At 52.2% G+C, this 13,282-nt stretch overlaps 1 protein-coding gene across 2 annotated transcripts in view; it reads right to left on the bottom strand.

Annotated features, from left to right (window-relative positions):
- The window catches only part of UNC13C (unc-13 homolog C), a 1,328,864-nt gene that overhangs the window by 16,004 nt on the left and 1,299,578 nt on the right, over positions 1-13,282 (bottom strand). For both annotated transcript variants that reach the window (XM_086958316.1, XM_086958317.1), the window contains one exon: positions 12,312-12,471. In XM_086958316.1, the coding sequence (XP_086814442.1) occupies positions 12,312-12,471 (160 nt within the window). The remainder of the gene's footprint in view (positions 1-12,311; positions 12,472-13,282) is intronic.

Below are 13,282 nucleotides of genomic sequence, written 5' to 3'. Positions count from 1 at the left end.
AGGATGGCCGGATCCGATTTCCACATGGCTCTATGAGCCAGGCACATGGCCTTGAACTGAATCTTGGCCTGGATAGGGAGCCAGTGCAGAGTTCTCAGAGCGGATTTTGCAGATTGTCTCTGGGGTATTTGGAGCAGTAGACGGGCTGCGCAGTTCTGGATTACTTGAAGTTTTTACATGGTTGCCTGCGGGGCACCCAGGTACAGCGCATTCCCATAATCAAGGCGGGAGAGTATGAGAGCTTGCACCATAATTCTTCTCACCTTGAAGGGAAGCAGGGGAAGAACCTTTCTTAACATTCTCAGCAAACCAAAGCAGGCGGCGGCAAGCTTGATGGTTTGAAAGCTAAAACAGAGAGAGCTGTCGAGCCACATGCCGAAGCTCTTAATCTGCTGCTTTGGAGCAGGCATAGGGCTGAGGCAGGTTGGCCATACATGAGCCGGTAGGGGAGATGGCGGTTTTCCCAGAAACATCAGCTCAGTCTTGTCGCTGTTTAATTTAAGATGAGATAGATTCATCCACTCGACTACTGCTTCCAGACAACTGCCTAGAGAGCTGGATGAACCCTCTGGATGGTTCAGAGACACCACCAGTTGGGTGTCATCTGCATAGGTTATAATCTGTATACCGAATGGAAGAACCACCTCTGCTAAAGGCGCCATATAGGTGTTAAAAAGTGTGGGGCTCAGGGAAGAGCCCTGAGGAACCCCACAGCTGAGCCGCCAACAGTTGGACGAGGCGGTGCCCTCGAAGACCTGGAAAAACCGGTCTTTGAGGAAGGACTGTAGCCAGGAGAGTGCTGAATGGGTCACTCCCAGATTTTTTAGTCGCTTCAGTAGGATGTTATGATCAAAAGTGTCAAAAGCGGCACTGAGATCCAAAAGAATAATAGCCACCGAACCGCCCTGATCTAAAAGCCTCCACGCCTATTCGGTTACTGCCAGTAGGGCTGTCTCTGTCCTTAATCGAGGGCGAAAGCCTGTTTGTGAGACATGTAGCAGGTTGTTAGATTCCAGATATTGTCCTAGTATGGAATTTATGTGTCTCTCGATCAGCTTGCTTAACCAGGGGAGGAGAGAGATGGGACGATAATTGGCCAGGTTAGAAGGGTCCAGACTAGGTTTTTTCAGGAGGGTGCACATTTCCAGGCAAGGGGAACTATGCTCGAGGTGATGGAGGCATTTAAAATATCCAAGATAAATGGGCATATAGCATCAGCAACTAAGGAGAGGTGTCGCGGAGGGGGGCTGGGTCTTAAGGAGAGCCCGAGATCACTTTTGGAATAAGTGTTTGTTAGACCGGGCATCATTGGCTTGAGTCTCTCCTCCATTTTTTTCTGTTTGCCTCCACTGTTTTACGATGTTTTTGTTGGATAATGCTTTGGGCACTGTGCCACTGCTGATCAGTGCCACAGTGCAAGTGCTCCCTATGTAAAATTGCTGTATCGATTGAATTCCATGTTTGGCTTATTTGGTTTACTGTCAGTCCCTAGTCTAGTGCACCAGGAGTGCCAGGGCTTGTAAATACAAATGCTGCTCGTGGGCTTGCAGCACATGTTGTGCCACCCACAAGAGCGGCCTAGTAAAAGTATGTCTGAAGGTCTGCCATTGCTAGACCTACGTGCAGGCTGGTACTGTCACGCTGACTGCGCAAGTACACCTACTTGCCAGTCCCTAAACCTTCCCTTAACTTCATGTTAGTCACCCCTATGGTAGGCCCACGGGCAGGGTGCTTTGTAAGTATAAGGTAGGACAAGCCTGACCAAGTTGGCATGTCCTAATAGTGAATTACAGCCATATTCGTTTTCACTATTGCGAGGTACCCTGCTCTCCATTTGTTAGAATGGGCCGCCAGGATTATTAATGCTATGATCCAAGCTGGCTCGGGGAGCATGGTGCAATGTCGAGTTTGGTATCCCTGAACTCGGGGTTTATTAACGCATCCGTTTGTGTGGATGGTTTTTGGACTCTGGGTTTGAAAATAGCACTTTTAGAAAGTGGCTATTTTCTTGTCTAACTATTTCAGGTCTCTGCTGGTTTGGTGTGTGTGTAACAGGAGCTGGGTGGCTCCAGAGGTCTGAATGAGTCAGTGTGGGATGAGTGGGACTTTGGCGTTGAGAGTAGGGGGAGAGTAGTTGCTGATAGCCTGCCCTGCCTGATACAGTGCTGGCTCCACCTCCTGCCAGGCGACTGATGGCTCTGTGCCTGCCATGGACGATCCTAGCCCCACCTCCTACCAGGAGGCCGATAGCTCTGCTCCTGCCAGTGACAATGCTGGCTCCACCTCCTGCTGGGCGTCTGAGGACCCAGCCCTGCTCAGTGAATAGGCCAGGTGCCTCTGCCTGGCTCCACCCACAACAGACCCAGGATGTTGGGAAATTCCCCTACATGGACAAAGGGATCAAAGCCAAAAAGGGGTATAAGAGAAGGACCCCTGAACCAAGAATTTAGATCACTTCTGACAAGGAACCCAGAAACCAAGGACAAGAAGCCTGCTGATCCAAGGACTTGCCTACCCCTTCTGCCAGTGTGCTGTTTGCTGGGGGGAATCCTGCATTGCTTCTTTATTTTTTCCAAGGAACCAGGAGATAGGAACTGTGTGTGTACTCTCAGACTTTGCTAAGAAAATCTCCAAGGGCTGGAAGAGTGCCAGCCTCCTGTTGAAGTCACAGGGCTAAAGGACTTCATCTGCTAAAAGTGCTTATTGCTGAAACTTGAGAATCCAGCGCCTCTGAAAGAAACCAGCAATCTCGACGCCGACGGACGTCGCCGAATCCAGCTCGACATCGTGAGTAATGGCTCCAGTGTCCCGCTTCCTCGACGCCAGCAGCAACGCCAGTGAGTAGTAAGTTCGGCTCCAGCTCCAAGGGACCTTGTGTCTGCCCCGCTGCTGATCGCATCGACTTTGTGCCCTCTCGACGCCGTGAGCGCTGCTCACTCTTGCAACAGCATCATCGACATCGACGACTACTGAGGCCTGATCGACACCGACGACGCGACGCCGGATTGCTCAACGCCGCTGATCATCGTGTGCTTCATTTTCCTAAGGTACTGTGTTGTTGGGGGGTCCGTGTGACTCCGGGCTCGACGTAGCGCTCCTCGCGGTCGACGCCGAACGTTTGGATTAACTTTGCCTCGACGTCATGTGACTCCCGTGTGGGTTACATTGTTGCTAAGAACTGTGTTTCCAAGAAGAAGAGTTGCTTTTGTTACTAAAGACTTTGTGCTGGGGCGTGGCTTGGACGCCGATCGGGATGGCGGCGTGAGCTCGCAGCTCCGCGCGGAATCCCGCTAATTCTCCTGTTTTCGGGACCCTAGGCGACCCGGAGACGACGCTCCTGCCCTCTGAAGTGTGAGGGGACAGCTGGGCACGATCGGAGAGTCGCTGGGGGACTGCTGGCCCCGAGGAGACCGAGTCGAAGAAGCGGCCGAGGTGTTACCGAGGGTGCGAAGAAAATGGCGGCGAGGAGGTCGGACGGCCCCGAACTTCAGCCCTGAGCCAAGTTGTCGCCGACTGGCAAGAGATCCTGCAATCAGCTGATCGAGGCACTAGGGTCGGCGGTGCTGTGTCCTGAGACCAGGGGACGCTGCCTTGATTCGCCCGGAGCTTGGGGACCCTCGTTGGCCACCGCCCTAAGACTCATCCTTTCCCCCTCAGGCTTCCGAGGGGGGCGGCAGAACGGAGTTCGCCTCGCTGGTCCTTGCTCCTGAGAGAGTCGGTGGGGACATTGCTCTGTCCGGTGCCCGGCGACTGGCACTGACCTACGGGCGCCGACGAAAAACGGGCTCCTGGACCTGTGACGCAGCACCCTGGAATGGCGGCGATCGGAGGGCCGATGGCCGAGAGACGCGCTGAGGGGGACTCGGCGACATCAACTCGGCTGGGCGAGAATCCTTCCCCGGAGCTTGACCAAGAACAGAGGCTGAACCGGCGTTTAGATGCCATACTTGATGCGATCACCTCGACTAAGGACGCATTGCACCAAGACATCGCCCAAGTGGCCACGGGCCTGGGGCTGCTACGCGCGGATCATGCGAAGCTGGCGGACTGGGTTAAGGACCATGACCAACTGTTGCTGGACCTGAAGCCATCGGTGGTGACCGCGGAGCACAGGATCACGGACATATTGGCCCGGCTGGACTCGCTGGAGCGGAGGGCGGAGGATGCCGAAGGCCGCAATAGACGGAACAACGTGCGGGTCATAGGCCTGCCGGAACGGATTGAGGGGGAGGATGCGGTGGCCTATATGGAGAACTGGTTCCGCACTGTGGTGGCGCCGGAGGGGCTCACTCCTTTTTTCACTCTGGAGCGATCCCACCGGGTACCTGCTCGCCCGCCGGGGCTTGGCTGCCCCCCCCCGACCGATGGTGGTGCGGCTCCTCCACTACAAAGACCGGGATCTCCTCATCCAGCGGGCCAGGATGTCGGGCCCTTATGAGGTGGAGAACAGTAGGGTTACGATCTTCCCGGACTACACCCAAGCGGTCCAGAAGAACAGGGCATCGTTCCTAGCAGTGAAGAAGGAGCTCAGGGAGGAAGGCATCCAGTACTCCTTGCTCTACCCGGCTAAGCTGCGGATCATAATGGATGGGTCTACGTACTTTTTCCAGACTCCGGATGAAGTTTGGCAATGGCTCGAGTTGTATAGAGCGGGGACGGACAGATCGCATAAAAGTAGACGAGACGAACCCAAGCAGCCCCGGGTGAGGCAATCGCAACGCATCAGATCCCGCAACAGGCGCCAGCGGGAGAAACGGGAGGCTCAAATGGCGGCGGAGAAGAGGGATGCACTCGCAGCGACGGCGGCCATTACAGGGTCGCAACAGAACAGTGAACGGGCAGAAACGGACTCGGGAGGGGAAGGCAGCAGGACGGGAGAGGAACTCTCAGAAGCGGAAAGCTCGAAGGGGCCGATAGTGACCCCACAGACATCGGATGGTATCTTTTGCGGCTGAGATTGGATTGGGACTAGATCGAGACTTCATGGTAGGGTGGTATCCTGCTGATGGGGGGCGGGATGCCGAAAGGGGGGGCTGTGTGTTCCGGAGGGGATGAAGGCGCGGGGCGCGGGCTCCGCTTGCTGGGGTCGGCGGTGATTCACCCCCCTTGGGCCCTTAAGGCCGACTGTGGTGGAGACCACAGGGTAAGAGTGCGAGAAGTTGGTTCAAGGTTTGGATGGGGGCGGACATTGGGTTCGTGTGCTCTGTCCTGGGGAGTGGGGTTTGGGAAGTTTTTCTGTTTTGGGGATGTTCGGGGGGGGCAACTGCATTGGGGGGGCTATGAACCTTCGTTATTTGATTCGGACTGTACGAAGCTGGAATGGGGACATTACCTAATTTGAAATGCCTGACGTGGAATGTCCGGGGGCTGCGAACTATGGTGAAACGTCATAAGGTCCATGCATATCTAGTACGCAGGGGGGTTCAGATTGCTATGCTCCAGGAGACTCATCTCACCAAAAAAGAGTGTGCTGCCTTGCAGAAAAGATGGCGGGGCCAGGTGTTTGGCACCACTTACTCAGCGTATGCCAGGGGGGTGTTGATCTGGGTGAGGGCGGGGATACCCTTTCAAGTGCTGAATCAAGTCGTGGATCCGGATGGCCGGTTTGTGGCGGTGGAGGGGAGTTTGTATGGACGGGATGTGGTTTTCTGCTGTGTGTATGCGCCGAACACTGATCAAGCTCGATACTTTGATAGCCTCTCGGGGTCTTTGGCCTCTTTCCTGGCGGGCCCGATAGTGCTAGGGGGGGACTTTAATTCGATCACGGATGTGGCTCTGGATAGGTCCCATCCCCCCCTGGTGGACTCCCCGGTGCGCAGGTTGGCCGCTCACAGGAAGGACTGGCAGGATAGATGGGGGTTGCTGGATGTCTGGAGGGAGCGGCACAGGGAAGCCAGGGATTATTCCTTTTACTCTGCTCTTCATGATCTGCATGTCAGGATTGATTCGGTGCTCTGCGGTGGATCCCTAGCCCCATTGATTTCCCATGCAGAGTACTTGGCTAGGACTATCTCAGATCATAACCCCCTATTGGTACACATTCAGTGGCAGAGAGAGCGCTCAGTAATACCAACATGGCGGCTTCGGCCGGAGACGCTTGAGGATTCTGTGTTCAGCGACGCGGTTCGGCAAGGCATTGATAGCTATTTCGGAGTGAATGAGGGCACGGCCACGAGTAGGTCCACTGAATGGGATGCAATGAAAGTGGTGGTGAGAGGGGTGTGTTTGGGTAGGTTTTCGAATGCTCGCACGACTGTGTTGAATGACCTCATGAAAGCGGAAGAAAAGTTGAGGGGCTTGGAGCGCCGCAGGCCGGCTAGGCCAGATTTACAGACCCAGCTATTGGAAGCGAAGGAAGTGGTCGCCACCGAGACGGAACGTTTAAGGTGCTATGACTACAGGCAGTATATCATCAGGGCGCATGCGGAAAGGGACAAGGTGGGTACCCTCTTGGCCAGACTAGCTAACCCGGAACTTAGGGGCTGCCCGATCCTCAGCATTAGCAATGCGCAGGGAGAGATGGTGTTCACCCAGGCAGCGGTATTGGAACGTTTTAGGGGGTGTTATGAGGAATTGTACCAGAGCCAGCTGGGTGTGGGGGTTCAGGACATTGCGGACTACCTGGGGGAGAGGCAGCTTCCGATCCTGGATGAGGAGGACGCAAAGGAGCTGGGTAGCCCGATCACGCTCACGGAAATACGGGTGGCAATAAAACATATGGCCCGCAACAAAACGCCCGGGGTGGACGGACTGCCGATTGAATTTTATCAGCAGTATGTGGACAGCTTGGCTCCCAGGCTGCTGGTGGTGTATACAGAAGCTTTCGAGGCTGGGGCATTGCCTGGGTCCATGCGGGAGGCCTTGATTGTGCCGCTCCTAAAGCCTGGCCGGGATGCCGCGGATGTGAGGTCTTACCGCCCGCTATCCATGCTGACGGTGGATTATAAGATTCTGAGCCGAATCCTAGCCACCAGGCTGGCCCCATATATGACGGGCCTGGTACACAGGGACCAGGCCGGGTTCATACCCACGAGCAGCACGGCGCTGAACATTCGCCGCCTGGTGGGGATAATGGACGCCATCTTGGACGGGGAGGGAGCCCTGGCGGTCCTGTCCGTGGACATCGAGAAGGCCTTTGATAGCTTGGAATGGCCGTTCCTGGATGGAGTCTTAGAGAGGTTTGGAATGGGCGAGGGGTTCCGCAGGTGGACAAGAGTCTTATATGCTTCGGCGACGGCGAGAGTGCGTTTGGGCGGCCTGGTGTCTGCGGCGTACCCGGTGGGCAGGGGCACACGACAGGGATGTTCTCTGTCCCCCCTATTGTTTGCTCTGGCGATGGAACCTTTGGCAGTCCATGCGAGGTCGGGTGACAGGTACGCGGGGATAGCCAGCGGCGGGCAGTGGCATTATATATCGCTATATGCGGATGACTTGCTCCTGTACCTAGCTGACACCACGCGGGCATTGGCCGGAGCGATGGATCTGTTGTCGGAGTTCGGCCGGCTGTCGGGCCTTAAGGTCAATTGGGCGAAGACTTGTGTGTTCCCGCTGCGAGCGGGATCGCCCGACCCTGGTGGCGACTTGGGCGTGGTGTGGGAGCCATCTTGTTTCACCTATCTGGGAGTTCGCATCTACCACGCAACTGCGGACCTATTGGAGGGCAACATTGGTTGCTGCGTCCGGGCACTGAGGGGCAGCTTGTCTTTCTGGTCGACCCTCCCGCTGACGGTTCTGGGTAGGATTGCACTTTTGAAAATGGTGGCGCTCCCCGCTTCCTCTATTATTTCCGAACGCTGCCCGTCTGGATTCCCCAGGGGGCCTTTAGAGACCTGAGATCAATGATTATTGGCTTTCTATGGGGGCATGGCCGCCGTAGAGTGGCCCTGAGCACGCTCCTTCGCCCCAAGATAGAAGGGGGCATGGCTGTGCCCGACTTCGAGCTGTATTATCTAGCGGCGCAGTTGCAGGTCCTTACACAGAACGTAGCTAGGGTGTTTCGGGGTCCAGAGGAGGACCGGGATCGGGGGATACAACGCCACGTGCTGTCCTATATTGTCATGCAACAGAGGCTTGAGTTGCGGGCCCTCACCATGGAGGAGAGGACGCTCCGGCTGTGCTGGCAGAGGAGCCTTCGGAGAGCGAAGGCGTCGCGGCCTTATGCGCCGGAGATCCCGATCGGCATGCTGACGGCCCTGCCGCACGGGGGAGATTGGTCCCCGTTGCTGGATTGGGAGGAAGCGGGACTGCAGGTAGTGGGCGACTTATACATAGACGGGGCTTTGGCACCGTTTGAAGCGCTCCGGGACCAGTTCGGGCTGCCCGATGGGGGGTTCCTCCTACACGCGGCAGTGGTGGCTGCCATACAGAAGCACTGGAAAGGGGGGCTCATGGAACCAACAACGACCATGGCGTGCCAATATGTGGTGATGGCGGCAGGCACGTTCAAAGCTGTGACGTGCCTCCATAATAGGATGCTGAATGAGGGACTGGAACCGCTCCAAGAGCTCAAGGCTAAATGGGAGGAGAGCGTGGGCCGGCCCATACCGGATACGGCATGGGGACACATCCTGCGGCGCACGTGGAAGGGCACAAGAAATGCGCGCTTTCAGCAAGTACATTTCTATGTGCTTCATAGAGCTTATTTAACTCCTGAGAAATTACAGCGGTACTTCCAGGTGCCGGATGCCCGATGCCCACGGTGTTCGTCTCTGGGAGCGGACATGGATCATTTGTTTTGGGGGTGCTCGCACTTGGGGACCTATTGGGCGGAGGTAGGGGAACTCCTGAACGAAGTGACTGACAGGGAGGTGGAATTCGATATGGCGGCGTGCCTGCTGCTCTGGTTCCCGCACACCAAACACACCAAGGTGACGAGCAAATTCATTGATCTGGGTCTGATATTGGCGCAGAGGGAAATAACGTGGCACTGGAAGTCCAGGGGGGGACCCTCACTGCGTAGATGGAAGAATGAATTGCTGCGGTGGTCTGACTGCGAGAGTGTGCTCCGGATGAAGCAGGCTGTCAAGATGGGGAATGAGAAGGTATTGGATGCGGCGCGTGCATGGGAGCTAGTGGTGCAAGCCTTGCGTGACTCTTTGGTAGAGGACGAGGATGGTGAGAACTAAGCCGGTGGACACCGCGGGGCGAACACAGAAGTACTATATTCCGCACTGTAGTGGATCCATCCAACTCGACAGGACGAGGCGTACACCTAGCAGTTGCCAGGGGGGGGGGCTTGGGGGGACTGGTTCATGGGAGTTTGGGGTGGGTCGGAAGCCATTAGATGGTAGCCCATCTGGGTACCTTGACTCTATTAGGATGGTGGGTACTGTGTGGAGTGTGGAATGGCTGGGGGGAGCGGCCAGGCGAGACAGATCCATAGCGCCTAGGGCAGGCCCCGACATGGGCGGTACCACTGATTATTACTGGGATGGCGGACGGAAGTGTTGTTGTGGGTGGGGGGGTAAAAGCAGATACGTAAAACGACTTTTCAACCATGGTCCCTATGGGACATACACCGGGATGTTTTCCTATGGAATGAAACAATATGCCGCCCGGCCTCCGGGATGCGGGCTGAATGGCTGTGTACAATTTGGATTTCTTATTGAATGGGGGGATGTCACGAGTGAACTGGTTGACTAATTGTATCCTGTGGTTTATAACTCTGCAATAAAAATATAATTTAAAAAAAATAAATAAATAAAGACTTTGTGCTAAGAAGAAACTACACTTGAACTATTATTTTTCCTTCCAAGAGTATTTATTAAGATTGTGGTATATTTCTGTCGTTATTTGGTCTTGTGCTAAGCCTTATATAAAAATCCTTATTTTTATAGTACTACTGTGTCGTGTCCATTTGTACTGTATGTGGTCATAAATGCTTAACACACAGCCTCTGAGATAAGCCTGTCTGCTCTGCCAAGCTACCAAGGGGGTGAGCAGGGGTTATCAAAGATGTGATCCCCTTGCCCTGACTAGAAAAGGTGTGTCCCTATTTGTCAGAAGTGCATACCTCTGCCAACTAGAGACAGCCGGTTCTAACAGTGTTCATAGGGAAACCTCATCTAGCAAAGGGACCTCTACTTGAGAGCATAGAGGGGAAGGAAAAGAGCTTGTGGTGTTGAATTTGATAGCATCAGTCTCAGAGGGAGAAAAGGACTGTCCAATCAGGTGGATTTTTTGGTGGCAATATTCTGCTAGGTTGTTGCATCGAGCGAGAGCATCCTCTGGGTTGGGGATTTTTTGAGGTATGGTGACCAGGGATTTGGCGATACGGAAAATCTCTTTTGGAGAGTCTGCGGCTGCACCGATCTTCTCCTCGTAGAAGGAGGACTGGGCCATTTTAATTTCTGACTTGTAGTTCCTAATTGCTTTTCTATAGGCTATTTTTCTCTCTTCTTTTGGGTTCGCTCTCCAGCTCCTTTCCAATTTCCAACAAGAGTGTTTGAACTCCCTTAGTTTAGCGGAGAACCAGGGTGCTGTTTTTGGCATGGATTTTTTATTTAGAAATCTTTTGGGGGCTAACGTGTCCAGAGAGCTTTGAACCCAGAGGTTAAAGTTGTTATTTGCCCTCTCTGGGTTGGGGCTAGTGGGCGGTGTGGTATTCTCCAGGAGATTGGACCATTGACTAGCAGAAAGGTTTGACCATTTCCTTTCTTGTATCCTAGTGGCGACTCAGAAGGGATGGGAACAGGGGTTTCCCAGGTTAAAGGAATCAATGAATGGTTGGTCCAGGGGAGGGGAATAGGAGAATCAACCAGAAGATTCGGAGCGTTGCTAAGCACAGGATCCAGAAGATGACCTTTTATATGTGTGGGTGTGAAGACTTTCTGAGTAATTTGAAGAGCTGGATTGAAGTTCTTTAGGCATGTTGTCCAAGGGGTCATCCAGATGGATATTAAGATCCCCAGAATTGTGTAATAGGATGGGGAAAGAGCTAGGTTAGTGACAAGACTCGGGAGTGCACTGAGAAATTGTCCTATGGGTCCTGGGGACCGATAAAGCAGTAAGCCAGAGAAGGTGCGAGTAGGCAAAAATTCTAAAGAAAAGTTCATATTTTCACAGTCTGGCAATCCTTCGATAGAAGTCCGGCAGTAGAAATGATCTCTGAAAATCATTGCTAGCCCTCCCCCTCTGCCATTTTTGTGATCGGTTCTTTGTATCAGGTAACTAGGTGGCATAATTTGAATGACAGCTGGGTCTGCTTCATCCTGAAGCCATGTCTCAATGAGAAATAAAACATCAGGTTTAAGGTCTTCTATTAAGAGAGCAAGTTCAACTGAGTGTTTAGGGAGAGAGCGACAGTTCAGTAAGTAAAATTTTAAGGGATGGCTGCCGTCTTGATGAAACTTGAAGCTACAATGGGCGCATCCAGAGGGGCTATTGGCCAGATCTAGTGAGTGTCGGCAATTGATGCCGGTAACTCCTATCATGCCGCGCAATGTCTGGGCACTGTAAGTAAGAATACCATTCGACAAACCGCCAGGGTTTGTGGCCCCTGGTCCCGGTCGGGCACGGACGGGCGCAGACGTGCTTGCCTTTGGCGCGCTTTCGGTGCGCCCGCTGCGCGCGTCCGCTGCGCATCGGGACTGGCATGCTGCCTAAGTACTGCCCGCCTATCACGCTGATCTCCTTACTGCCCCCAACTGGAAGTAAGGAGAGCGCTAACACCCTCCACGACAATCAGGTAAAACCTGCGGTGGACCAGGGTGCTGTGGAAGTGCAGGAGCACTACCAGTGAAAGCAGGTAAATGGCTAGCAAAGTGTTTTAAAAAGCGGCAAGAAATACAAATTAACAAGATTTTAAAATGTAGGTTCAGGTGTGCTTACAGATGTGACTTCTGCTGCGCGCATCCTGTTACGAAACATTTCATCTACATGCTTTACTTAACTGATAACTGCTCCCTTCCATACATCATTTTCAGTTGTTTTATAGCATGCTGTCTGTGATCTTTTTCATGTGTTCCATTTTGCATATATTGTATTTGTATTGCAAGAACGAGCGTTGCCCACTAACCACAAAAATTAAAAAGAAACCGACAAACAGCTATGTTGCTGAGCCATCTCGAAAACCTAGTCAAAGTGAGACTAAATACTGTGCTTATTAGCTACTGTCCATCTTTCTTTACTTATGTGTACAGGTGTAATATCCTAATTTTATGATATCTGATTAAGTTTGAAGACACAAGATTACATTTTCCTATGGTTTGTGAGCAATTCTTAACTTGAGAAGTTCTACAGTAACCATCACTGACAGTCTACACTAGATTTATTTTGTCTACTGAACTAACATAATGATCTGCCATACTCACAAGTGGAATGTTTCATTGTATTTTGGTGACCAGGTGTTGCTCTTGGTTTTCGTGCCAAATTTCCTTTTCTTGTCGCTCAGGTTTGGGCCCAGCACATTCACCTCCACAAACGGCCGGAACATAGCAGTGGTTTGCCAGCTCAAGTCATTAATTGCAACAACTGTTATAAACAGAATAAAAATGATTAGATTTCCCATTAAAATGTAAATGAATTGTCCCGTGCAGGATTATGAAATATTATATATACCTCTTCAATTATTCAAGTCAACTTGTGGTTGCCATGGAAACGCCATACAAGAGCCAGCAAGTGCTTTGTGTGATTTATAGGAAGAAAATGAAGTCGTACAAAAGCGAATATCTAAGGTTTGACAGTATGTCTACAGGCTCAGCTTTAACTCTGCAAAACCACAGACAGAATCCATGCTGGTGTACCTGTTGTTTTTAAATCTTGTTTTAGTCAAGACCTTTTGACTTTACTAAAATTATATATCAAATATACTTACATAGGGGGCTTCCTCCAAGCCCTCTTCACCCATTGCCATTTTATTTGGTCACTCACATGTTTTCCTCTCACTACAGCTACTGACTAACTTCACTGTGAGTGACAGCATTCTTCCTTTTCACAAGAAATGTATCCATACATAGGTACTTCCCTTCAGTGCCAAAGAATACTACATCAATGTGCGAGTTTTTATGCCGAAAATATTTTTGCTTTTAGGCATCTTTTAAATTTAGATTGATGAGTGTCCCCATAGCGCTCAAACAATGCCCTTCAGCCAAATCCAGGACAAAGCAAAAACAAGCATTGATAAAGCTAAACATCTGCCAACCAATGCAAGACCTATTGGCTTTACCAAATATTGATTCCATTGAATCGATTACATACCTAAAAATGTATTCTAATTAGGTAAGGAGTTGAGCGTGTTTACTGAAACGCAGAATGTATTCTCTTCCTTGCCTAATCAATATTG

Source organism: Lissotriton vulgaris, chromosome 2_1 (assembly GCF_964263255.1).
Source record: "Lissotriton vulgaris chromosome 2_1, aLisVul1.2, whole genome shotgun sequence".
In the NCBI taxonomy this organism is placed as follows: Eukaryota; Metazoa; Chordata; class Amphibia; order Caudata; family Salamandridae; genus Lissotriton; species Lissotriton vulgaris.
The sequence above is the reverse complement of the archived record's forward strand: the minus strand, read 5'-3'. Positions and strand labels throughout refer to the sequence as shown.